The sequence below is a fragment of the Sus scrofa genome, chromosome 12, assembly GCF_054392235.1.
Source record: "Sus scrofa isolate SSC_HxYL_T2T_F1_AM1 chromosome 12, Sscrofa_HxYL_maternal_Yorkshire_Landrace_v2.0, whole genome shotgun sequence".
NCBI classification, from domain to species: domain Eukaryota; kingdom Metazoa; phylum Chordata; class Mammalia; order Artiodactyla; family Suidae; genus Sus; species Sus scrofa.
The window spans coordinates 64638047-64664670 of NC_139394.1; the positions used below are offsets into that span (position 1 = coordinate 64638047).

General features: G+C 45.8%; 2 protein-coding genes across 46 annotated transcripts in view; one reads left to right on the forward strand and one right to left on the reverse strand.

Annotated features, from left to right (window-relative positions):
* Positions 1–2124, reverse strand: part of PIGL (phosphatidylinositol glycan anchor biosynthesis class L) — a 39558-nt gene extending 37434 nt beyond the window's left edge. Inside the window, exon 1 of the mRNA XM_003132024.5 lies at positions 1872–2124. Coding sequence (XP_003132072.1) covers positions 1872–2109 — 238 coding nt within the window. The 5' untranslated portion in view covers positions 2110–2124. The remainder of the gene's footprint in view (positions 1–1871) is intronic.
* Positions 2125–2134: 10 nt separating this feature from the next.
* Positions 2135–26624, forward strand: part of NCOR1 (nuclear receptor corepressor 1) — a 135720-nt gene continuing 111230 nt past the window's right edge. For 33 of the 45 annotated variants that reach the window (XM_084986270.1, XM_084986278.1, XM_084986295.1 and 30 more), the window contains exons 1-2: positions 2237–2429; positions 18400–18576. In XM_084986270.1, the coding sequence (XP_084842396.1) occupies positions 18469–18576 (108 nt within the window). In that variant the 5' untranslated portion in view covers positions 2237–2429; positions 18400–18468. Of the gene's footprint in view, positions 2203–2236; positions 2430–2923; positions 3101–3471; positions 3549–11632; positions 11808–14440; positions 14705–18399; positions 18577–26624 lie in introns of those variants that run through there. The other 12 variants (XM_084986271.1, XM_084986277.1, XM_084986285.1 and 9 more) reach the window with 5 other exon arrangements.

Here is a 26624-nt window from a genome sequence, read left to right on the forward strand (position 1 = left end):
GAACAACGTTTTTTAATTTAAAAAAAAAAGTTTTTTTTTAATCAAGAGTTTTTTTTAATAATGATTTTTATTTTTTCCATTATAGCTGGTGTACAGTGTTCTGTCAATTTTCTACTGCACAGCAAGGTGACCCAGTCACACACACATGTATACATTCTTTTTTCTCACATTATCAGGCTCCATCACAAGTTCCCTTAATCAAGACTTTTTAAATAGCGGTTTTAGGTTCACAGCAAAATTGAGGGGAAGGTACAGAGAGTTCCCGTATGCTCCCTGCCCCCGCACGTGCACAGCCATCCCTCTTATCAGCATCTCTCCCCCCATGGTACCTTTGTGACAAAGGATGAACCTGCACTGACACGCCATCATCACCCAAAGTCCAGAGTTTGCATCAGGGTTCACCCCTGGTTCTGTACATTCTATGGGTTTGGACAAATGTGTAATAACGTTTGACTATATCCATCCTTAAAGCACCATACAGAGTATTTTTACTAAAAATTGGTCCTCTGGCTATGTCCATACATCCTTCCTCCCATCCCAACCCCTGGCAACTGCTGATCTTTTTCCTGTCTGCATAGTTTTGCCTTTTCCAGATTGTCATACAGTTGGAATCCCACAGTAGGAAGCCTTTTCCGACTGTCTTCTTTCAATTACTCGGGCACACTTAGGATTCCTCCTTTTCATGATCTGATAGCTCATTTCTAACTCACGCTAATATTCCACTGTCTGGAGGCACCACCACAGTTTATCTTTCCATTCACCTACTGAAAGACAACTTAGTTGCTTCCAGGTTTTGGCAGTGATGAATAAAGCCGCTCTAAATATGTGTGCAGGTTTTTGTGTGAACATGTTCTCAGTTTCTTGGAGTAAATTCCAGGGAGGGCTACTGCTGGATGGTTTGGGAAGAATCTGTCAGGTTTTGTTAGAGACTGCCGAACTAAATGCCATCCAAAGTGGCTGAACCATCCTGCAGTCTCACCAATGATGAACCAGAGTTCCTTTGCATTTGGTGTTGTCATTGTTCAGGATTTTGGCCACCCCAATAGCTAGTACTGCACGTACACTCTTAATAAATATTTGAGAAATGAATGAAACAGTAATGTTCAGTGAAAAACACAAAATTGTACAAAACGTGCTTTCGAGAAAAATCTGCGTAGAAAGAGAATTGGTAGGAGATGAACCCAAATGGGAAGAGGTCACTGGGCATTTGTTAAAAACAGCTTTATTGAGGTATGATTTTACATACCATACAATTCACCCACTGTATATGTACAGTTCAGTTCTTTATACAGTCGTGCAGTTATCACCATGATTTGTTCGCTCATTTCATCTTTCTCTGTGGTAAAGGAGGACTTGGTCTCTGAAAGCCCTTTCAGTGAAAGCTGGGTGGAGCTGACTGTCAAATGACCTATACAATTATTTTCTAGTCTAATGGTCTCTCCAGTTTGGCACATGCATCTTGCGCAGAACTGACTCTAAAAGCAGTGCGAGGTCTTTTGCACCCGTTATAAGTAAAACTTTTGGGCTGAGCGGGCATGACACAACCTAGAGTCTGTCTGGTCATTATCCTTGGCCCTCCTCATAAATAAAAGGATTCCGCAGAATAACGGCTACAGTCACAGTTCCCAACGGAGATGCAAGTGTTGAGTGGACCCAAAAGTGGACTGCTCTCTTGGGCTCTCCAGTCCCAGGTGACGGGGAGTGGAGCGCGAATGCTGCCCTCGTCCCACAGCTCACCTGGGTGGCTGGCCCTGCAGGTCCCACGCTGGGGCCGCCCATTCTCGGTAAGCGCCCAGAGAAGGGGCCGCCTTTGTCAGCGCCTGGTTCCCTAGGTTGAATACCTTCCCAGCCCCGGGCCTACATCCTCCTACCTGCAGAGAAGCAGAGCAGGGACAGCTGGTGCCCCAGGCGGGCCAAGCCCAGAATAGTGGGAGCAAAGAACATGGCTTCATCGTCGGGGTGCGCGGTCACCAGGAGAGCGCGGCTTCCGCCTCCCGGCAGGCCCGCCTGCTCCTGACTCTTCATTCGCTCCCAGGCGTCCCAGACCCTGAGGAGGCCCCATGCCAGGACCGCCGCCGCCAGACACAGCAGCACCCCCGCCACTTCCATGCCGGGAGGAGCGCTGCGCCTGCGCAGGAGCGAGGCTGCAGCCGAGCCGGGCTCCGGCGGGAAAACCGCGCTCGCGGAAGCTGCGTTCCGAGTGTAAGTCGGTCCTGCCGTCCTGCCCCAACGGCCGGAGGCTTTAAGCGTCGGGCTGGGTGTGCGCGGACGCGGACGCCTCCCAGCACCTCGCTCCGGCTCCCTCTGCTCGATGCGGCCTCTGCGAGCTCGGCTGCCCGCCCGGCTTCAGGGCCAGCCGAGCCCCTTGCCGTCCACACAGTACCGTGGACTTCAGCGGGGAGCGTCTGCAAAGGCCCCCGACGTCCTGAGTACGAACCATTTTATCACTCGTGTCTTAAAGCCCGGACTCTGTGGTGACTACCCGGGGACACCACCCCGCTTCTCCTTCCTAACTCTGGGCGTGGAGCGGCGGCTTCTCTAAGGAAAGTGCGCGGCCGCGAGGCCCGTCCCGGCAGCTGCCGGGACGGGGAAGGCCGAGGGCGCGCTCGGCGGGCGCAGGCCCCGGCTCCCCGGCGGGGCCCGAGTCGGCACCGACGTCGCGGGCGGGTCGGCCTCGCGCGGCGTGTCCGCGGCCCCGGCGCGGGCGGGCGCCCCTCGGCCCGCTCCCCGCCGCCCGCGGCCCCGCGCCCTCCCTCCCCCACGCCGCCGCCGGCCGCGGCGCGATGGCCGCGCGCGGGCGACCCAGGAAGCCCGGCCGCGGTCGCAGCCGCGCTCGGCCGGCGGAGGGTGGCGGCCTCCCAGCCTCCGGAAGGAGGAGGAGCCGGCGCGGGAGCCGCCTCGGCCGCGGCCGCCGGGCCGGGGGGAGGAGAGGGGCTGAGTCAAGATGGCGGCTGAGGTGGCGAAGCAGCGGCGGCGGCGGCGGCGGCAGGAGTGAGCGCCCGGCTCGTCGCGCCGACGAGGGCCGGGCAGGGCCGCGCGCGGGCCGCGTCCTGCCCCTGAGGCCGGGGGCGCGCCGGCCGCCGCGCCCCGCCAGCTCCCGGTGAGTAGGCCCGGCGCCCGCAGCCGGCCTCCGGGCCCCCGCTCGCCTGGCCGCCGAGGGCTCGGGGCTGCGGCCGCGGGCGGCTTCCCCGGCCGGCGAGGGCGGTCGCGGGCCGGAGGCTCGGGACCCGCCGGCGCCGGCCTCTCGCCTCGGCGGCGGGCGCGGCGGGGAGCTGGGGCCGGCGGGCGGGGGCGGCCGTGGAGTTGGGAGGAAGAAGGGGCTGCGGCCGGGCCGGGGCGCCGAGGGCTGTCCTTCGGGGAGGGGGCTGCGGGCCCGCGGCGGCCGCGGCGGGCGCGGGCCGCGGCGGGTGGGGCCGGCGCAGGTGGCGGCCTGCGCTCGCTCGGGGCGGAGCTGGTGGCCGCTGGCGGGTGACAGCGGCGGACAAGTGCGCGGAGGGCGAACTCCGGCTCCCGGTTCCCACCGCGCCGCTCCGGGTGTAATGGCGAAGGTGGGCGGGGGAGACGGCGGGCTCGGAACCCGGGCCCTCCTGCCTTTGAGCGCCGCTGTTGGGACGTGCGGAGTCGGGGAATTCTCGCCCTGGGGTACGGGGTTTGAGGAAGTGCACTTGGGGAGCGGGGTTTAGGGAGCGGAGACTGAATTCTTGGAATTAGCCGGGTTAGGTAGCGTCGTGTATTGACGGTGCGGATGGGAATAAGCGGTATTTGTGAAAAGTGTTTGCACAGGAAGTGTCAGCTTTCTTTTCCTGGTGTTGCTCGCCGCAGGGCCGCGGCGGCAGAGTTAACCTTGGCGAGTAGAGGTCTGGGTAATTCTAATCTTTGGGATTAGTCTACTCACCTGCATCAGATTTGCTTCCCTAATTGCAGCCTAATTGTATTGAAATTTGCATTCCTTGTGTGCGCCCTGGTGAGGCATTGATGGGAGGCGGGACGTGTGTAAAGAGCAACAGGCCTGGGATGTTTTAAAGGCCTCCAAATAGTCATTCATTCGTTCAACATATCCTGGTCAACAGCTGCTGCCGTTGTTGGGTCACATGTGACTGTCCCTTGGGTAACTGAAGAGTTGATGGCCTTATTTGATGTATAATAGTTTTTTGAGAATGTTTTCATGTATCCTTTCATAAAGGTATTTATTGGCTGAACCAACGTGCCTGGGCTCAGGAGCAGACCCCTTTTAGACGTGGGTAAAGAGTACAGAAGAAATAACCACAAGTTGTTGCAGAAAGAAAGAGTGTGTTGATCTTCTCATTCTGTTAAAGTCCAGTGGGGGTTTTATTTATTTATTGTGGTATTTACAGTAGACAATTACTTTGCCTCGCTCTGAGTACACCTGTTAATGGAAATCCAGGTTAACACACAGACGTGCATATAAATAATATGCACATACATGCATAACGATGGGATTGCTTGCAATTCCAAAATACTCTTTGCTTTTATAAAAGGCTTGCCATATGTTGAACTCCTCCCCCAGAGACAATACAGTACAGAGTCCTGACTCTTCCTTTAACTCTGTGTCATTTTGGAGCTTGATCACCCTTTTTCTGCTTCAGTTTCCTCATCATGACAGATAGTAGGGAAACATCTGCTCTCCCAGGTTGCTGTGAGCCTAAGAGAACTAATAGTTATGACATTGCTTTAAAAAGATTGAAAGGGTTACATTTCTGTGCCTTGGTAACAGCTCCCTCTGCACTCCTGAAATGCGTTCTCTCTTCTCATGGCATTTGCCCTTTCTACCTCGTAGTTAGGTATTCATGTGCCTGTTTTATCTGCTCTCAAAGGCAGGATAGGCCCTTTTCTGACTCTAAGGCACTGCGTATGATATTGACACAGCAAATGTTTATTGAATGAATAAACATTGTATTCTAGTTAGAAAAGTGTATTCCGCATTACAACCTAACCGGAGTACACCTGCTAATCGGCTGTGACATAGCTATGTGGTTGTGATTCTCTCCATGACCTATGAAGAATAAATATTTTTAACTGGCTGTCTTGTTGAATTTAATCATACAGTAAAACTGAAGAATTTGGCCCGCTCACACAATTCTTTGAAAAAGCACAAAATGCTCAAAATTAACTATGTTTCTTTGAATTCAGTGGCGTAAAAGTTTGTTCCACAGCTAGGCAAATTGAGATGAATCAAGTTTTTTTGTTGTTGTTAAATTTTGTGACGAGGTGAGGCTGTCTTCCCATTGCTGTGTCTACAGGAGAAAGCAGAGGGCTTTAAATAGGCCAAGGATTGATGTAGGTAAATGTCAGGCTGTTTGTCACTCGGCTTTTTTGTGTGTGCTGGTTTTGTTACTCATTTTTACTTGTATGTTGCCGTCTGTCTTAAGGGCAATTTCAAATTCTTAACGGCTGCCGGAGGCTGACGGAGACCTCGAATTCACTCGCTTCAGAGATTGGGTTTTACTGGAATGTGGTACGAAGCAGGAGCCGGGGTTGGTGAGGGTTTATTATGTATGGGCTTCTTTGTTGGTGTGTAGTTCGTTCACCTGTCCAGCTGGCGCGGCGTGCTTTTGCTCAGGGCACATCTCTAAACGCTGGAAAGGTAGAAGATTGAGCAGACGAGCTGTAGCTGTGCGCAAAGAACTCAGTCAATAGAGCGTTTCACATTTCGTCCTTTTCAGGTTTGAGGACGCAAAGTACGTTGAGATAGATGGTTAAGAAAACATTGTTTTTCTATCAGGACATCTTGGGAGAATCGAAAAGCTATGAAAAGCTTCTGTCATGCAGCAGTAACGGTAGAGCATCTGTTTTTTATTTTGGTTTACTGCTGGTGGTGGTTTTCCTTGAGCATTTTTACTCTTTTCCCATTTTTTCTGCCCCAGAAGCTTGTGTGGTCAAAATATTACTTGGATATTACTTGGATTGTTTTCAGATCCAGCAGCCTTTTTTGGGATTCTCTTTGCATGTGGAAATGAGACCATACAGAGGCATGGGAATGTTCCTGGGGTTCTTCAGTGTGACTCTTCCACGTGTGTGCTGTGACTCTGACCTGAAAGTCATCTCAAAAACGAGTCTAAACGGGTTGAAATGAAACGCCGCTAGTGTAGAATTACAGAATGTAGAGTCATGTAGGTGACCTCTTCTTACTGTTTTTCTGGTGACTAAACGGAGGGTCGCAGAAGAGAGGTGGTCTGCATAGACTCTTGCCCTTGGCCGGCAGCAGCAGCCGGGCTTCTGGCATCCAGGGTGGCTCCTTCTGTTACACCGTGGGGTGATTCAGTGTGCTGATTGACAACTACTTCAGACAAAAATCAGGGTGGGTGGGGAGTGGGAGTTCACTTACTCAGCTTAGGTGTTGAATTTAGGTACTTCCATAAGTTTAAATTTCTGCAGTGAAAATAATAGTTTGAAAAAAATTGCATTGATCTACATCAGTAATACGGTCACTGGGAATTATTAGTGTGTTGAATTTTTAATCTGCTACGATGGATGTCTTCTTAAACAATAACGCCTTGGAGGTTATTTGGACCCGTTGGCCCTTCACGGAATGTCACTGTGACAGTGATGGAAATTTTATTGTGCCAAAGGTTAGGCGTTTGAGATACAAATAGATGGGTTAAATCATTGTATAAATTAGCAAATTGCTTGTTTCACTTGCTCTCAAACTTCTGGACTTTCTGTCTTTCTTAAGTGTGAGAAACTTCAGTTGTTACATAAAAGCTTAGATAAGCCATGTGAACGCAAACTATATTCTTAATACTGCGTTGTAGAGCTCTTATGTAATGTTAGTTTTCTATAGGTACTTGTGCCATAGAATTTATTGCAAAGGAAAAGGCATATTCTTTTTCAGCTAATGTCCTCCCATGAATACTGAAGCGTGGCATTTTATTTCTTTTGGGCTGTTAAGTAAAATGGCTATATTGTGTTGAATTAAGAAGGGTTGTTTTTCCCCATTCTATGCTCTTTTCTGGAATCCTGTTTCCCTACCTTACTCTTCCAAACTCTGTCACACCTACGTACTGCCTATTTTTTGAGGGTTTTTGATCACATATCACTTCTTCCAGGAAGTCTCCTTCCTCTTCTCTGAAAACCTGTCTTTTTGGGTCTGGAAAATCTTTTTTTTTGGGGGGGGGCACACCTGAGGCATGTGGAAGTTCCCAGGTTAGGGGTCAAATCAGAGCTGCAGCTACCAGCCTACACCACAGCCACAAGAATGTCAGAGCCCCTCAGCATCTGCCTGTGACCTGCACCGCAGCTCTCGGCAGTGCCATGTCTTTAACCCACTGAGGAAGGCCAGGGATTGAACCCGCACTCTCATGGGTACTAGTTGGGTTCTTACCGCTGAGCCACAACGGGAACTCCTGGAAATTCTTAATGCTTCACTTTTGCCTCTGTTAGAGCATCATGGCTGTTTATGTACGTGTCCATTTAGTCCTCAGTAGACTCTAAGCCGGTTGTGGGCATGTCTGTATCTCTGTGATTTTTTTGATCCTTCCTCCGTCACCACTCCCCGAATAACACTCTTCCCAGAAATGGCTTAGTAAAAATTTGTTGAATGCGTGAAAAGGAGCCTAGCTGCTAGAGGTATTTGGTGTGGTTATTGTGGAAGCTGACTGATACACGTGTGAGAATTTGATGGTAAATAGTCTTTGGAAATTAAAAAACAGGTAGAAATTCTCAGGTCAGTGAGATAAAATGTCTGTAATGAGTGAATTATCAAAGCATTTCTTTAAAAAGTGTTTCACCTTACTAGGATTTGGGGGAGAAAGAGGAAGTAAGTGTTGGATTGGTTCATCTCAGATTATTTGTATTCCCAGGTAATGCTGGAACAAAAATGTGTTAATTTATATATGCAGGGGATTTTGGAGTTGTTTTAGTGCCAGAGAAAAATGTGAATTAGGAATAGTTAGTTTATGGAATTATTATAGAATCCCTTTGAGGGGATCCCTTTGAAAGAATAGTACTTGATTAATTTTATACAAAAATTAAATCTTTAGATTAGTCAGTTGCAGCAAAGGAAGAGAAAAGTTTACCAAGTTATTTTGATCCCTTGCTCCCCTCCCAGTTTCTGCTTGGGGAACAAAATTTGGGCTGTTTTTCTGTTTTTGTTTTTGTTTTTCTTTGTTTTTAAATAAACTGATACTGGACCAGAATAAATTGTGGCGGTTGCATTTTTCTAGGAAAATTTGACTCATTTGTTATCAGGGTCACCTTTACAGATTGCCTCCCACTCCCAGACGTTTTATTTAAGGGACAGACTCTTTTCTTGACATTTCGGGTATCATACAGTTCAGAGTCAGAGTCGTCTGTTTCAGGCAGCTGTTTCTGTTGGCAATGGCATATGGATTTGTATAATTTTGAAATATTTGTTTAAAATAGTAATCATTGTGTCTTTCGGCGGGAGTTCAGAGACATTTAACTTTGTGTTACTTTTGATTAAGTTCTTTTAATTCCATTTTGAATAACAATGACTTTTATGGATTTGGAATGAAACCAGAACTTTGTGCTTTCTAGGAGTTATGGCCTAAAATATACACTGCACAAATATGCCAGAGGTAGGGAGTGTGTAGTTCATTGACAGTTCGTGTTGTTTAGGGGGAGAGGCGGGAGGAGCGAAGGGAGGGGGGACTAAAATGAGGGGGTGGGGGGCTGGGGAGTGGGGGGGGTAGGGGGAGGGAAGGATACAGTTACTCTGTTATAGGAAACCGTTTTACTCAGTTAAGGGGGGTGTTATTTTAAAGTCTTGTCTTTTTTATTGTAGGTGATACATTATTTTACACAAGTATGATATGGAAGCATATAAAGAAATTGAAAGTGCTGCTTCCTTGATGTAATTTGCTAAGTGTATATTCTTTCAGTTTTTTTTTTTTTTTCTTTTTTCTTTTCTGTGAGTGTGTGTGCTGTTTTTTATGTTATGGACTTAGAATGCACTGTTGTTGTGTATACTGCTGTTGGACCTTTGTGTGTCTAGAGTGGCTTCTGTCATTAATAGCTGCATGGTACTCCTTTTGTGAAAGAAAATACCATCAATTGTTCAATCATTTTATGGCCACTGGTGTTGCGTTTTGTTGGGAAAACAAAGCTGTAGTCGGGTGTGTGTGTGTGTGTGTGTGTGTATTACGTGTATTTATGGAAGCGGCTTTGTGGCGTAGGTGTCTACAGTGGAGTTACACGAACAGTGTAGATTTGGATGGATATTGTCACAGGCGTATGGGGACGCCCTAGACTCTGGCCAGCCCTGGATTTACACATTAAAACATTTTGACGATTTAAGGAGTTCCTGTCATGGCTCAGTGGAAGTGAGTCCGACTAGGAATCATGAGGCTGTGGGTTCGATCCCTGGCCTCACTCAGCGGGTTAAGGATCTGGCATTGCCTGTGTGTAGGTCGCAGACTCTGCTCAGATCCTTCATTGCTGTGGCTGTGGTGTAGGCCGGTGGCTGTATCTCTGATTGAACCCTTAGCCTGGGAACTGCCATATGCTCCAGGTGCGGCCCTAAAAAGCAAACAAAAAACATTTGGGTTTAAGAAGTAGGGGGAAAAAAGTGATTCTTCTTGGCCTTTTATCAATCATGTTTGACTTTGACCATTTTTTGATGACTGGAGTCGTATTTCTTTTTGAAATTACCTGCTTTTGTTCTTTGGTTATTTTTGGTAGAATTGTTGGTCTTTTTCAGATTGATTTGAAGAGCTGTTTACATATGAGGGCATTCACTTTTTTCATACATGTGCCCCTCTCCTTAGCTCCCAGCTGTTCTTTTCAGTATCACATAGTCAGATAAACACAGCCGGGAAGTGTGCTGGCTTCGTGACCTTGTGTGCCTTGCTGACCCTCTGAGCCTTAATTTCCTTATTTGTAAATAGCACTTAGCGTAGTGACTGGCACACAGTCAGCAAAATCTCAGTGAATGTGGGCTGTCTTCCCTGTTGAGCTCTGTGTGGCTTCTGAGTTTCATGCTCTGCCTGGACCTTCCTCACTCTAAGCTTTAAAATATTCATCTAAAAAAATAAAATAAAATAGTCATCTATTGAACTGAAAAAGCAAAGGGAGGAATATTAAGTATAGTATGCTACTGCTTGCTTGTTTATTTATTTATTCATTTTTTGCTTTTTAGGGCTGCACATGCTCACATGGAGGTTCCCAGGCTAAGGGTTGAAACGGAGCTGCAGCTGCCGGCCTACACCACAGCCACAGCTGCAGCCAGGCAGGATCTGAGCCGTGTCCGCGGCCTACACCACAGCTCACGACAACACCAGATCCTTAACCCACTGAGTGAGGCCAGGGATCGAGCCCTCGTCCTCATTGATGCTAGTCGGGTTCGTTACCCACGGAGCCATGGAACGCCGCTCATGCTTGTTTTAAGGAGGAAAAATAATGTATACACACTTGCTTTCCTGTCAGAATATTTCTGAGCCAAAACCCAAGAAACTGGTAATGTCAGTAGTTGTAGGAAGGAGACTGAGAAACGGAGACACATGAGCTAGAAGACTTGACTGTATACTTTTTTGGGGTATTTCGTTCTTTCTTTTCTTTTTAGGGCTGCACCTGTGGCACATGGAAGTTCCCTGGCTAGGGGTCAAATCGGAGTCGCAGCTGCCGACCTCACCACATCCGAGCTGCGTCTGCAACCTACGCCACAGCTCATGGCAACGCCGGATCCTTAACCTGCTGAGCAAGGCCAGGGATCGAACCCACAACCTCATGGTTCCTAGTCGGATTCGTGTCTGCTGTGCCACGAGGGGAACTCTTGCTTTTCTTTTGCTGTTATTTTTTTCTTAAATTTCTAATTTTTCGGTCCATCTGGAATATATTTCTAGTACAGGAGATGAGGTGGGTGGTATTATGGAAGGATGTAGGTTTGTACTTTTTCCCCTCAGATAACTGGTTGTGTTGCACTATTTTGTGAACTATCCAGTCTTTGCCTCAGTGACTAGATTTGCCCTTTTTGTCATTTACTCAGTATATTTGGAGTGTTTTTCATCTGTTCTGTTTTCTTGATCTCTTGTTGTACGTTATCCTTTAAATGACTGTTGTTTCATGATTTTAATACCGATAAGGTCAGGCACCTGTTCCTTCCTCTTTCTTCTGACTTGGGCGGTTTTGGTTTGCGTATTCTTTTGGATTTAGGACCGTTCTGTGACGTTCAAAAAAGAAATCTGGCTGAGGCTTTGATGGAGAATATTGATCTCCCAGGTTAATGTTGACACCTTTGTGTACTTCCTCTCCTTTTGCTCAGATAGACGATTATGCTTTTCTGTCGATTTTCAAGGTTTTCTTCAAGTAAGTTCTTCATGGTCCTTCTTTCTTTTGTCCAGCAAATATAGTGGAGAATCAAACAGAATTTGTATTCTGGTAGGGGAGGACAGTGTAAGGAAAACAAATACCTATTTCAAATTATGATTCGTCTATAATGGAACAAAGAGAGTGGGAGCCTGTCTTGGAGGGTGGTCGAGAAAGGCCTTTCCGGGAGACGGCCTTTGAACTGAGACCCAAGTTGGAGGCGTCCTCAGGCCCAAGCCTGAGCCAGGACGAGCATTCCAGGCGAGGGAGGGCTTGGCACCGCGATCGAGCTGGGAGGAAGCTCGAGTTGCTGGCCCTCCTGAGCAGCCCAGGAGGAAGCAGGCAGCTCAGGAGGCCTCGAGGGCGCAGGGAGGAGTCGGAGTCTGGGCCTGGCAGCCCCTGGGGAGCCCTGAACAGCAGAGTGGCATGTTCTGATTCATGGTTTACAGAAGTCGGGCTTTTTGAGTGGAGGAAGCATTGACATGGGAGGTCCAGTTTGGAGTTTCTTGCAGCAGGAGACGAGGGTGAGGGTGGTTGAGTTGGAGAAGGGGGGCGGGGGGGCCTGGGGGCGGTATGGGGAAGACTGGGACTTGCCCTTGGGCTGGGTGTTACTGCTAGGTGCTGGGGCCGTCCCTGCCCACACAGGTGTGGGGGGGTGTTCTGTGTAGAACTCAGTCCTTTTTAAGTCATTTGCTTTTTCCCCCTACTTTATTTTCCTATGTATCATAGAAGGAGTGTCTGTTCGTTCGCCTTGTTTTATGTGCTTCCTGACTGTTAGCAGTCTCTCAGTGGGTCAGAGGGAAAGCAGCAGAGTGCGATCTTCCACCTGTTCCTGAGCTAAGAAAATAACCCAGGGAAGTTGCTTAGCCCTGCCGAAGCCTTCCTTGGCGACGGGAAGGAACTGGTGTTGCAGGTGAGCTCCTGCTGGCCGCCTTCTCAGTTTGCACCGCTTGGTGTATAACAAAGGCTTGACAAGTGGCATTGTCATATCCATTGTCATATCCAGTACTTCTGGCCAAGCATCTGAAGTCAAACATTTTCTGATCTCAGTACTCTCTTCTTTCTCTGTGCTGATGGAGGAGAGAGTTGGCAAATGGTTGTCCATTCTGGTTTTGAAATCTGTTCATTCTGAATGTCTCTCAGTTTAGAGGCTCAGGTCGGTATAGCGCCCCCTCGCCGGAGTTCTCAGGGCTCCCGCGGCCGTCTGGGAAGCTTCTTTCTCACCTTAGGGAGGGGTGGAGTCGTGTTGTTTTCACTCAAGACGTGTTTATCGTGTATTTCATTCTGAGATTAATCAGATGACTGTGCCCATATTAACGCTTTTCCTTCAATGTTGTACTTTGTTGGGGTAGGACAGGCTAAATGAGATGTCATTAAGTCAGAAGAGGCCACAAAGGAAACGCCTTGCTAATGGCGTTGCCCCCAGAGTAGCTCCTCTTTTTGTTTTTGTCTTTCCCTAAAGGGAAGAAAGCTTTAGGTTCTTTTACAGGAGACATTCTAGTCCAATGGCACGCCACTCCGATCTCATACAAATCACAGAAGTCACTTGGTTTCTGGCCTCTGTCTCTTCTCCTGGAGGCTGCACCCCAAGACGGGCCCAGATAGGCTTTCTCCAAATCTTGGTTGGAAGATTCTTAGCCTCCCGCCTAACGCCCTCTGGGAGTTGGACAGAGCTGAGCTGCTTTGTGAGAATCAGGCAGCCCCGTTTGCCTCATTTGAAGACCTCATGTTTGGCATCCTCCATGTCGGAGGCCATTCCCCACCCCACGCTTGAGTCCAAAGTTTTATTTGATCATTTAAAAGAAAATTGAGTTGTGTGTTTAAAGGGTCCCTTTTCTGCTTTGGAGAAATGCGGATGCCACGTCTGTTGTCAGTCTTGTCCCTCTTGCTGTCTAAAGAGGCATCTGTAGTCCTGCCACGACAAAGTGTATTTTTAGCTCTTTTTCCAAGATAGCTTAGGCCACCTTGAAAACCTATCCAAGTACATTTTGGTTATGCAGAGATTGTCGGCCAAAAGCCAAGAGTTCCTGGTGAGAAGGGATTTGATTTTTTTTTTTAGGCTTGCGTTTGAAATTTTGTTTTTTAAAATAAGTTTCCTCTGAGTAATTTGTGTGTGTGTGTGTGTGTGTGTGTGTCTTTATTACGTTAATAGGGGAAGATTAAGAAAATGTAAATAGACTGATTTCATTTTACTATATTTTACTACCTCTTTGCACAATGTTGGAGAGTCGTTCTGAGTTTATCTCTGAAATTCACAAAAAATGTGCTGTCCTCACGTACGCCGATGACCTCTGGCTTTAGTGTGTTATTTTCATCCTAAACTGTGGCTGTATATTTTAGGATATGAGGATTGTATATAAAACCTTGACCAGGTTTCTTAAACATTTCACAGAGTTTTTACATTTCATGAGTCAAGCATACAACTAACTGTGAGTTAATGAGTTTTGATGCTATGAACAGAACTGAAAAGTTTGAATCTGCCATTTAAGGTTTTTCCTTCCTCTTTAGCCTTACTTTAAACTGGATTCATTTTTTTTGCTTTTTAGGGCCGCACCCGAGGCATATGGAGGTTCCCAGGCTAGGGGTCCAGTTGGAGCTGTAGCCGCTGGCCTACACCACAGCCACAGCCACACGGGATCCGAGCCTCGTCTGCGACCTACACCACAGCTCACAGAAATGCCAGATCCTTAACCCACTGAGCGACACCAGGAATTGAACCCACAACCTCTTGGTTCCTCGTCGGATTCTTTTCCACTGCGTCCCAGACTAAACTGGATTCTTTCACTTTGGTTGTTTTCAAACAGTAAAGTGTTTTGCGGCGAGGTCTTGGTGAGCCAGGACTGGAGGAAGGGCCAGAGGCAGGACGGGGTGGGGCGGAGACTGAGAAGCCGCCTGCTGGGTTCCTGGTTCTCACTGACTCAGAGGATTTCTTTGCATGTTTTATACATTCGGCTTCCATGTAAGATGTTTGAGGAAAGAGTGTTGGTTAAAAAACGAAAAGGTCTGAGCTCTTGCCGTACTTCTCATGGGTAAGTTTTGGGGAAGAAGGTGGTAGTGGGCTCCAAGGTGCAGTTCTTGTGACCGGAGGCCAACAGCAATTGGTGTGCCAGGAGGGCTCCTCTCCAGTTTTGCTGATGCTTTATTCCACCTGTGCTGGGCTGATGGTAACTAACCTTATTTTATTTTTAAGACATTCGAGTTAAACTTAACTACAAGTCATATCAGAAAACTAGGATGTCGTGAGAGCTGGAGAAACGTGGACAGATCGTTTGACTCATGTCTGAGTGATACTGAATGCACGTGTTGAGCCCAGGACTCACCATTACTGAGAATGAAAACAACCCGCAGACAACACGGTCTGCGTAGAGTTCTCATCCCGTAGGCCACGGATGGAAAAAAATTTGGATGACCTTGAGCTAAGGTCTTTCCTTTTGCCTCTCCATTCCATTTATAGCTTTATTTACTTAGGACGTCTGAGGTGGGAGGAGAGCTAGAGACACATCACATAAGCATTTCTTAGGGGAAGATCGGAATTACTTGGAAAACTTTATAAAATACTTGTGAACATTCATGCAGGGCAACACTCTACTGCACTAGAAAGAGGCTCTTTACGGCCTCATAAGAGGAAGACATAGAACATTCTGTATAATGTTATGTATTATTGTATATACTATATGTCTTATTTATACTGTGTGCACAGTGTTCTGTATCTTATATACATAGTGGTCTGTGTCTACCGTTTATTTGGGGGCAGAGAGAGTGTGCACGCACGCACGCACATGTGCTATTTCTGAGGTTGTAACAGAAACTAGAAACTTTGGTTGCCTTCCGGGGGCGAGAACGGCCTAGAGGCTGGGACGAGGGTGAGGAGGAGATTTTTTTTTTTTTTTTTTTTTTGCCTCTTCTTGGGTCGCACCCGCGGCATATGGAGGCTCCGGGGCTAGGGGTCTAATCCGAGCCATAGCCACCGGCCTACACCACAGCCACAGCAATGCAGGATCCGAGCCGAGTCTGTGACCTACACCACAGCTCACGGCAGCGCCTGATCGTTAACCCACTGAGCGAGACCAGGGATTGAACCCACAACCTCATGGTTCCTAGTTAGATTCGTTAACCACTGAGCCCCAACGGGAACTCCTGGAGGAGATTTTTTATGGTACTTTTAGAAACTTTTAAATCATACATAGAATATGTTTCCCAAAACAAACTGAACACCCCCACCAACAAAACCCCACGTGTTGGCTTTTCCCCTTCGCTTGCAAGTTTGGGTGTGGGAGGGCTGCCCGGGTGGTTTTGATGTGTGGTCTCAGCCACCCCTCAGCTCCTCAGAGTAGCCACTACCTGCCGAGAAAGCTGCACAGCATCACAGGAAACACTGCCTTCTCCCATTGCTGCTGCACACAGCTTTGTGGCATAGAAAAGTTAGTGAATTTCTCCATGCTTCAGATTCCCGAGCTGTTAGTTGGGTCAACCTGACAGCCTCCTGATACTTGGATTTTCTGCCTTCATTGCCTGGGGCCTTGGGAGGGAGCAGGCAAATGCTGTCGGGGTCTGTCTTCTAGCTCCTCCCCTGGGAAGTGCAGTGAGTAGTCGGGATGGCCTGTGATTTAAAATGTGTGTTGCCTGGTACCATGGAACATCCTGAAAGTTCTTTCTTTAAGTGTTGTTTTAAGGTTAGAGTGAAAGGCAGTCCTCTAGAAAATTTTATTTTCTAAGCTTAGCTGGGTAAAGAATTTGTTGATTAAAATGGGGAAGTTGGATTGAGTTGGCTGGCTGAATTTTGCTGTCTTCCCAAATCCCTTAAGTGATGGAAGCAAAGAATAACTATGTGTATATATAAATAGTATGTAGTGTTGTTTTATGTTTCTGATATATGTATCGTGCTTTAAGTTGTTTTCACTAAGCTTTACTTTTTTTGAGGTTTATATATTTTAATTTTATTATTATTTTTTTGTCTTTTTAGGGCCTCACTTGCAGCATATGGAAGTTCCCAGGCTAGAGGGCGAATTGGAGCTGCAGCTGGCAGCCTGCACAACAGCCACAGCAAGGCAGGATCTTTAACCCACTGAGGGAGGCCAGGGATTGAACCTGTGTCCTCATGGATACTAGTAGGGTTCATTTCTGCTGAGCCACAACAGGAGCTCCACAAATAATATTTTTATATGAGTATTTTCCAAAAGAACCGAACAAAATCTTGTCTTACCTTTGTGCAGATGTGCAGACCCCTTTAGAATCTGAGAAGACAGCTTGATCCTCACTCCTGCTTTTTCATTTACTCCTCCAGTGTGTTGTTTTGATGGAAGTTTATGGGGAAAAACTAACCTCACATAGATATGTATTCGATTTTAAAAGGGAGGGGTGGGTTGTTCCTGTCGTGGCTAAGTGGGTAGCGAACCCGACTAGCATCCATGAGGACATGGGTTCGATCCCTGGCCTCGCTCAATGGGTTAAGGATCCATCATAGCCCTGAGCTGTGGTGTAGGTCACAGACATGGCTCAGATCTGGCATTGCTGTGGCTGTGGTGTTGGTTGGTGGCTACAGCTCCAAGTAGACCTCTAGCCTGGGAACCTCCATATGCCTCGGGTACAGCCCTAAAAAAGACAAAAACGTTAAAAATAAACGGTAGGGGGTATTTTAATAGACTTTATACATAATTGTGGATATCCTCTGATATCACACCCAAACCGGACAAGTGGTAAGTTTTTAAAGGTTAGTTGGAGTTCCCGTTGTGGCGCAGTGGTTAACGAATCCGACTAGGAACCATGAGGTTGCAGGTTCGGTCCCTGCCCTTGCTCAGTGGGTTAACAATCCGGCGTTGCCGTGAGCTGTGGTGTAGGTTGCAGACGTGGCTCAGATCCCCCGTTGCTGTGGCTCTGGCGTAGGCCGGTGGCTCCAGCTCTGATTCGACCCCTAGCCTGGGAACCTCCATATGCCGCGGGAGCGGCCCAAAGAAATAGCAAAAAGACAAAAAAAAAAAAAAAAAAAAAAAAAAAAAGATTAGTTGCTGCATGGAATCTGCAACCATATCAATAAAACCTTTCATATTCTGTCACATTAAAGATTTATTGGTTTGTCTTACGTTTCATTTAATTGTTTTGTACTTGAGGATTCTGTATTGGTCGTTCAGAAAATATGGATTCATTGAATTATGCAGATCTTTAAATTTCATTGTGTAAAATCAGCAACTCAGGCTTGTTAATATCAACACCAGTCTTGCCAGAGATGTCTTTTGTGTGTGTGTGTGTGTGTGTGTGTGTGTGTGTCTTTTCAGGGCCGCACCCGCGGCACATGGAGGTTCTCAGGCTAGGGGTCAAACTGGAGCTACAGCTGCCGGCCTACACCACAGCCACAGCAACACAGGATCTGAGCCATGTCTGCAACCTACACTGCAGTTCACAGCAACGCCAGATCCTTAATGTACTGAGCGAGGCCAGGGTTTGAACCCGCAACCTCATGGTTCCTAATTGGATTCGTTAACCACTGCGTCTTTAAATGAGGGGAGAGGTCAGGCTTCTGGTGGCAGATGCAAGTTTTTCCAAAATCCAAATTTTCAAAAAAAATTTGGCAGTTATTTCCCTTGAGGTTTCAGGCTCGCTTTGTTCCTCCTTGAGAGCTTTTCCTTCCCTAGTACCTTCCTGGCGTGTTATTTTGGGGCAGAGTAATTTAATTAAGCTAATATTTCCTCTGCACAAATGCTTACCTTATAAATATTCTTGAACCCTTCTAACAGTTGATTTTTTCACAATCCCAAAATTTACAGCCATAGAATTTTGTTATTGTAATATTCAATTTATTTTTCAGACATTTTTTTTTAAAAAAGACATTTACTGAGCAGTTGCTATGTGCCAGCTCCCGGGTGTATATTTTATATGTGGTTACTTTATGTAGCTACTGGTATTATTTGTGGTGTGTTAAAGAACCTTTTTTAGGTGTCGAGGAAAAGACCTGTTAATGTTTCTCAAACTCCAGTAACTTCTTTTACATTAAGCAACTACATGAGAGAGAGCTCTTATTGATAAGAGTGGTTTTGTGTATGTAACTGTAGTTCTAGATTATTAGAAGTACACCTGGTGCTATAATTCTTACCTGTTCTGTTTTTCCCTGATCCTGTTTAGGTGATTTCCTAGAAGCATGGTTTTTTGTTGCCCTTGACCTCCCAGCCTGGTGAGGCCTCTGTCCTGAGAATGTCAAGTTCAGGTTATCCTCCCAACCAGGGGGCGTTCAGCACAGAGCAGAGTCGCTACCCTTCGCACTCGGTTCAGTACACCTTTCCCAGCGCCCGTCACCAGCAGGTAAGGAACAAACATTATGCACATTGCATAGAGATTTTGTTTTTCTTTTCTTTTCTTTTTTTTTCCTGTCTTTTCTAGGGTCTTACGCGTGACATATGGAGGCTCCCAGGCTCGGGGTTGGAGTGGAGCTGTAACTGCCAGCCTACACCACAGCCACAGCCACACCAGATCCGAGCTGCATCTGTGACCTATGCCACAGCTCACGGCACTGCCGGATCCTTAACCCACTGAGCGAGGCCAGGGATCGAACCCGCAACCTCATGGTTCCTAGTTGGGTTCATTAACCACTGCGCCACGATGGGAACTCCGATTTTGCTTTTCTTTACTTTTCCTATTTAGTACATTTATTGGTCAGAAACCAAATATAATTGTCGTAATTGTCACATATTTTTTAGCGGCAAAAACCACTCTCAAAGGTGGGAAACCAGAAGTTATGGATGAGTATCTTTGTCTTCTTCCTGTGGCTTTACTCCAGTTTCTTTGCTTCTGACTGTAGGAGGTGTTGATAGAAAAGTGTCAGTTGCTGGAGTTCCCGTTGTGGCTCAGCGGAAATGAACCTGACTGGCATCCCTGAGGACACAGGTTCAATCCCTGGCCTTGCTCAGTGGGTTAAGGATCCGGCGTTGCTGTGAGCTGCGGTGTAGGTCACAGACATGGCTTGGATCTGGTGTGGCTGTGGTGTAGGCCACTGGCTACAACTCTGATTTGACCCCTAGCCTGGGAACCTCCATATGCCTCAGAGGCAGCCCTAAAAAGACAAAGAAAAAAAAAAGTATCAGTTGCTTAGAATTTCTAAGTTAAGACCTATGTTTATACCCTAAATTCTGGTTCAGTGTTAAGGTTTACTTGGCCTCTCTTGAGTGAGAGTCAGTTCCTGTGTTAAGATTTTAAGTATGTGTGTTTACTTTATGAGCTACTTTATTATTTGTGATAAATTAAAGAACCTCGACCTTCTCGAGAGAGTTGATGGTAGGAAGATGAGTTTGTATTGTGTTACCTTGTGGACAGTAAAACAGGTGAAGTTATCAGTTTAGAGCAGACCAGGGGCAGAGGTGTGAGAGGTTTGTGGAAAAAGAGAAGGGAAGGAATGAAATGGTTATTTGAGGGGCCATGAAAGCAAATTACCAGCAAATACAGTTGGGTTCTACTGGACACGACTGAAGACTCCTTTGAATTGTGGTCAAGAGTGCACACTGAGAATGGGCGTCTCGCTTCTGTCTAGGGAAACTTTCAGCTTTCACTGGAAAGTATAATGCTCGTTGCATGTTTTTGGCGATTGAAGAAGTCACTTACTGTTGCTGGATTGAGGAGTCTTACTGTGACTGGGGTTGAATTTTGGTTGTGTGTTCTCCCTGCTCCAGTACTATTCATCTCATCACTGATTTCCTGGATTATTATTGCTGCTGCTATTGCTGTAAGAAAATCAACTTTAGGACTTAGTTGTATATAATAAAATTTTATTATATGTCTGTACTTTGACAGAATCATACGCCCATAACAGCAGTACCAAAATGAAGAAATGAACATTTCTGTCATTCCAGAAAGTTCCCTCGTGCCCCATCGAGGTCAGGCTTCCTTCCCAGCTTTGCCCAGACCTCAGCTCCCAGGAAACTGTGTATCACAACAGATTAGAATTGTCTTCAGTTTCATAGCAATTCTTTTATCAATGGCTTCTTTTGCTTCCCATGATGTTTTTCAGATTTAGCCATATTTTGGCACATCATAATAATTATTTTCTTTTTATTGCTGGGTATGGATACATCTCAGTTTGTTTATCTACTTATTCCAATTTTTGATTATCACAAATAAAAATATTTAGAAAGTATATATCTGTGTATGTTGTATCTAGATTACATAAATAAGCTTTGGCTTATTTTCTTACAGTATCCTTGGGAGAGCATATGCACCTTTTTTTTTTTTTTTTTTTTTTTTTTTTTTTTTTTTTTAAGGGCCACACCCATAGCATAGGGAAGTTCTCAGGCAAGCAGTTAAATCAGAGCTACAGTCACTGGCCTGCACCTCAGCCACAGCAACATGGGATCCAAGCTGCATCCGTGACCTACACCACAGCTCATGGCAACGTTGGATCCTTAACCCACTGAGCGAGGCCAGGGATTGAAGCCACGTCCTCATGGGTACCAGTCGGGTTAACCACTGAGCCACAATGGGAACTCCAGTCCTTAGCATTTTATTTGCAAATGTTTTCTCCCATTCTGTGAGTTGTCTTTTTGTTTTGTTTAGGGTCTCCTTTGCTGTGCAGAAACTTTTAAGTTTCATTAAGTCTCATTTGTTTATTTTTGCTTTTACTGTCATGACTCTAAGAGGTGGATCTGAGAAGATGTTGCTTTCATTTATGTCATAGAGTGTTTGGCCTATGTTTTCCTCTAAGAGTTTGATAGTGTCTGGTCTTATATCTAGGTCTTTACTCCATCTGGAGTTTATTCTTGTGTATGGTATTGGGGAGTGTTCTCATTTCCTTCTTTTCCATGTGGCTGTCCAGTTTTCCCAGCACCACTTATTGAACAGGCTGTCTTTTCTCCATTGTGTATTCTTGCCTCCTTTGTCATCGATGAGTTGGCTGTAGGTGCGTGGGTTTAATTCTGGGCTTCCTATCCTGTTCCACTGATCTATATGTCTGTCTTTGTGCAGGTACCATACAGTTTTGATGACTGTTGCTTTGTAGTATAGTCTGAAGTCAGGGAACCTGATTCCTCCAGCTCCATTTGTCTTTTTCAGGATGTCTTTGGCTATTCTGGGTCTTTTGTGCTTCCAAACAAACTTTAAAATATTTTGTTCGAGTTCTGTGAAAAATGCCCACTTTCTGAAGGGTTTTTATCAGAAATGGGTGTTGGATTTTGTCAAAGGCTTTTTCCACTTCTACTGAGAGGATCATATGGTTTTTATTCTTCAGTTTGTTAATGTGGTGTGTCACACTGATGGATTTGCGGATATTGAAGAACCCCTGCATCCCTGGGATAAATCCCACTGGATCATGATGTACAATCCTTGTAATGTCGTGTTGGATGCAGTTTGCTAGTGTTTTGTTGAGGATTTCTGCATCGATGTTCATCAGTGAACTTGGCCTGTAGTTTTCTTTTTTTGTGGTATCTTTGTCTGGTTTTGGTATCAGGGTGATGGTGGCCTCATAGAGTGAGTTTGGGAGTGTCCCTTCCTCTGCAATTTTTTGGAGTAGTTTCAGAAGGAGTGGTGTCAGCTCTTCTCTAAATGCTTGATAGAATTCGCCTGTGAAGCCATCTGGTCCTGGACTTTTGTTTGTTGGAAGTTTTTTATTCGCAGTTTCAATTTCATTACTTGTGATGGGTCCATTCATCTTTTCTATTTCATCTTTAGATTAGTCTTGGAAGATTGTACTTTTCTAAGAATTGGTCCATTTCTTCTGTGTTTTCCATTTTATTGGCATATAGTTGCCTGTAGTGGTCTCTTATGGTCCTTTATATTTCTGTGATGTCCTTAGTATTTTAGAATCAGCTTGTCAATGTCTGCAAAAAAAGCTTCCTGGATTTCTACTGTGATTATGTTAAATCTGGAAATTAATTTGGGAGAGTACTGACATCTTCCCTTTGAATCTTCTGGTCCGTGAACATTGCGTCTCCCTCCATTTATGTGGGTCTGCCGTAATGCTTCTCGGTAATGTTGGGTAATTTTCATTGTGCAGGTCATGTACATCTTTTGTCACATTTATTCCTAAGCATTTAATTAACTAATTTATTGGCTGCCCACGTGGAAGTTCCCAGGCCAGGGATTGTACCCGCACCATAGCAGCCACCTGAGCTGCTACAGTGGTAATGCCAGATCCTGTACTTGCTCAGCCACAAAAGAACTCCAATATTTGATATTTTTGATGCAGTTGTACCTTGTACTGCTTTTTGGATTTCAGCTTTCAGCTCTTTACTGCTACTATGTATATGGATCATGTATCCTGCAAAATTGTTATTTCTACTGGTTTTTTAATGGATTCCACAGGATTTTCTATGTATGATCCTGTAGCCTGAGAATAAAGACAGCTTTGCTTCTCTCTTTGCAAACCAGATGTCTTTTCTCCTTCTTGCTTATTGCACTGGCTAGAACCCCTAGTGGAGCGTAGAATAGAAGGCTGAGAGTGGACGTCCTTGCCTGGTTCTTAAGACGGAATCATTCAGTCTTTCACCATTAAGGAAGGATGTTGTTAGCTTGGGAAGTATTCCTTGTATTTTCTTACAGAGTCATTGTAGGATAAGTATTTTTTCTTTCTTGGATGTTTGATAGAATCAAAGCCATCTGGGCCTAGAATTTTCTTTTCTTTTCTTTTTTTTTTTTTTGTCTTTTTGCCTTTTCTAGGGCTGCTCCTGCAGCACATGGAGGTTCCCAGGCTAGGGGTCGAATTGGAGCTGTAGCTGCCGGCCTATGCCAGAGCTACAGCAACGTGGGGTCCGAGCCGTGTCTGCAACCTACACCACAGCTCACGGCAACACTGGATCCTCAACCCACTGGGCAAGGCCAGGGATCGAACCCACAACCTCATGGTTCCTCGTTGGATTTGTTAACCACTGGGAAACTCCCCTAGAATTTTCTTTGTGCAAAGAATTTAACTTAAGAATTCAAGTCCTTTAATTGTTATAATTGAGATTCTTTACTTGTTTTGAGTCACTTTGGGTAACTTTTGTTCAAGATACTAAATATCTTTTTTTTTTTTTTTTTGCCTTTTTTTTAGGGCCACACCTGCGGCATATGGAGGTTCCTAGGCTAGGGGTCGAAGCAGAGCTGTAACTGCCAGTCTACACCACAGCCACAGCCACACCAAGTCCGAGCTGAGTCTGTGACCTCCACCACAGCTCATGGCAACGCCAGATCCTTAACCCACTGAGCGAGGCCAGGGATCCAACCCGTGTCTTCATGGATGCTAGTCAGGCTTGTTACTGCTGAGCCACACCGGGAGCTCTGATAGTAACTATCTTGGCATACGTTGTTCTGCTCTTTATTTCCATGCCGTTTCAGTGTCTTTCAGATCTGCTGTGGTGTCTTTCCGCATGTTGGTAATGTGTTTCTTTTCCCCTTTTGTTCTTTATTAGTCTAGCTAGACGCTTATCAATTTAGTAGATTCTTTTCTTTGAAGAACCAGCTTTAGCTTCATCCATTTACACTATTTTAAGAAAGTGCTGATTTCTGCTCCATGTTTTCTTCCTTCTGTGATTGCCCACATGTGTATGATTTAACTCCTTTCACTGCCTATTTCCAGGTTTCTTTTTGTTATCATTTTCTTTTTGCCTGAAGAACCTTCTTTTTTCAGTGTAGGTCTTTTGGCAGTGAACTCGCTCACCATTTATTTACCTGAAAAAGTTTATTTCCACTTTATTTTTGAAGAATGCTTTCAGTGGACATAGAATTCTAGGTTGACAGTTATTTTCTTTCTGCATCAAGAGATGTTGTTGGTTGTGCCCTGGCCTTCATGGTTTCTGACTGGAAGTCTTTGTCCATTCTTACCTTTATTTATATATATATATATATATTTTTTTCCTTCTCTCATTGCTTTTAAGACTTCCCTCTTTTTCACTTGTTTTCAGTAGTTTGATTACAGAATGCGTTGTTGTACTTTTTGAATGTATATGTTACTGTTTTTAGCATTCACTGAACTTCTGCTTCTGTGTATTTGTAATTTTCATAAAATTTGGGCAATGTTCAGCTATTATTTCTTCAGGTATGTTTTCCTGTCTCCTCTATTCCTAGTTTCCTTCAGAGCCACCAGTTACTCTTCTGCTATCCTCTAGGTCACTGAACCGCTGGCCTTTTTCTTTTTTTAATCCATGATTTTTTTTTTTTTTTTTTTTTTTTTTTTGGCTGAATTGGCGACATATAGAAGTTCCTGGGCCAGGTATCAAATCAGAGTGAAGCTGTGACCTACACCACAGCTGTGGCAACTCCGGATCCTTAACCCACTGTGCCAAGCCAGAGATCAAACCTGCACCTCCACAGTGACACAAGCTGCTGCAGTCACATCCTTAACTCACTACACCACAGTGGGAACTCCTCTTTCATTTTTTTAAAAATCCATTTGCGGCAAACAAAAACATGAAAAAATGCTCAATATCACTGATTATTAGAGATATGCAAGTCAAAACTACCATGAGATACCACCTCACACCAGTCAGAATGGCCATCGTTAATAAGTCCACAAATGACAAATGGAGAAGGTGTGGAGAAAAGGGAACCCTCCTGCACTGTTGGTGGGAATGTAAGCTGGTACAACCACTATGGAAAACAGTCTGGAGATAACCTTAGAAATCTATACATAGAATTACCATAAGACCCAGCAATCCCACTCTTGGGCATATATCCAGACAAAACTTTCCTTGAAAGAGACACATGCACCTGCATGTTCACTGCAGCACAGTTCACAACAGCCAAGACATGGAAACAACCCAAATGTCCATCGACAGACAATTGGATTAGGGAAGATGTGGTATGTATGTGTGTATATGTGTATACACACACACGCACACCCCCACACACACAGTGGAATACTACTTAGCCATAAAAAACAACAAAATAATGCCATTTGCAGCAACATGATGGAACTAGAGACGTAAAGTGAAGTAAATCCGAAAGAAAAAGACAAATACCACATAGTATCACTTATATCTGGAATCTAATATACGGCACAAATGAACCTTTCCACGGAAAAGAAAATCATGGAGTCGAAGAACAGACTTGTGGTTGCTGAAGGGGTGGGGAGGGAGTGGGATGGAGGCGGAGCTTGGGATTAATAGATGCGGACTGTTGCCTTTGGATGGATTAGCAGTGAGATTCTGCTGTGTAGCCCTGGGAGCTATGTCTAGTCATTTATGATAGAGCATGATAATGTGAGAAAAAAGAATGTATACATGTATGTGTGACTGGGTCACCTTGCTGTGCAGTAGAAAATTGACAGAACACTGTAAGTCAGCTATATTGGAAAAAAAAATTATATAAAAAAAAGCAAAGATTTCTCCTTAAAATAAAAATAAAAATCCGTTTGTTTCATTTTGCTGTGACCTCATGTTCAGTGTTTGTTTTTTTGTTTTTGTTTTTGTTTTTTTGTCTTTTTAGGGCACATGCAGCAGGTGGAAGTTCCCAGCCTAGGGGTCGAATCAGCTGCAGGCCTTCTCCACAGCATCTCAGGATCTGAGCCTCAGCTGCCACTTGCATCACAGCTTATGGCTACGCCAGGTCCTTACCTAAGCCACTGAGTTAGGCCTGGAATCAAACCCATGTCGCCATGGATACTAGCTGGGTTTGTAACCTCCGAGCCACAGCGGCAAATCCAGGGATCTTTTCTTCTATAATTTCCAGCCCACTGTTGACATCATCCTGTGAAGCCCTCATTGCAGGCACCGGACTTTTCATTTTTAGCTTTGTATGACCATCGCTGGCTTTTGCGTGTTCCTTGGAGGACGTTGGGTTCCTTCTCATTAACGCTGAAGTTACTTTTGAGGTTTATTTTTAAACTTCTTGGGGCGAGTTTAGAGTAGTCTCTCTTTTCTAGGTCTCATTTATCCGCCAGTCCTGAACGCGTCTCTCCTGGGGTATCTCCTGAGTGTCTCTGTATTCGGTGAGCTCACTCTCTGACTGGAGGAAATTCGAATGCGTTCTGGTCCTGTGTGAGCCCTGGGGGTGGCGTGTCCTTCCTTCTCACGGTTTCTCAGCGGGAGTTCCGCTTCTCGCGGCTGGGCATTCACAGATTGGCCCTGAGCCCAGCTCTCGAGGGAACCCCAGTTCATGTTTCAGGAGACCTTTTCTGTGTCGCCGCCTTCTCTCCGCAGGTCTCCAGAGAGGGTCTCTCTGCTGTGCTTTCCTGCCCTCGCCCGGCGGCTGCTCCAGTGCATGAGAGTCTGGGTGCTGTTTGAATGTCCCTCCCGGAAGGACTTGCTTCCAGAAGGGAAGGCCCAGGGTATGGTAGGGCGGCCCATGTGTGTCACGTTGCTCAGGGCCAGTCCTGTGCCGCCTGCCGTCCTGGGGCCGAAAGGGCTCCTGCCCTGTGTCCGGGTTACCCGCCGCTGTGCGCGTGTGGTCTG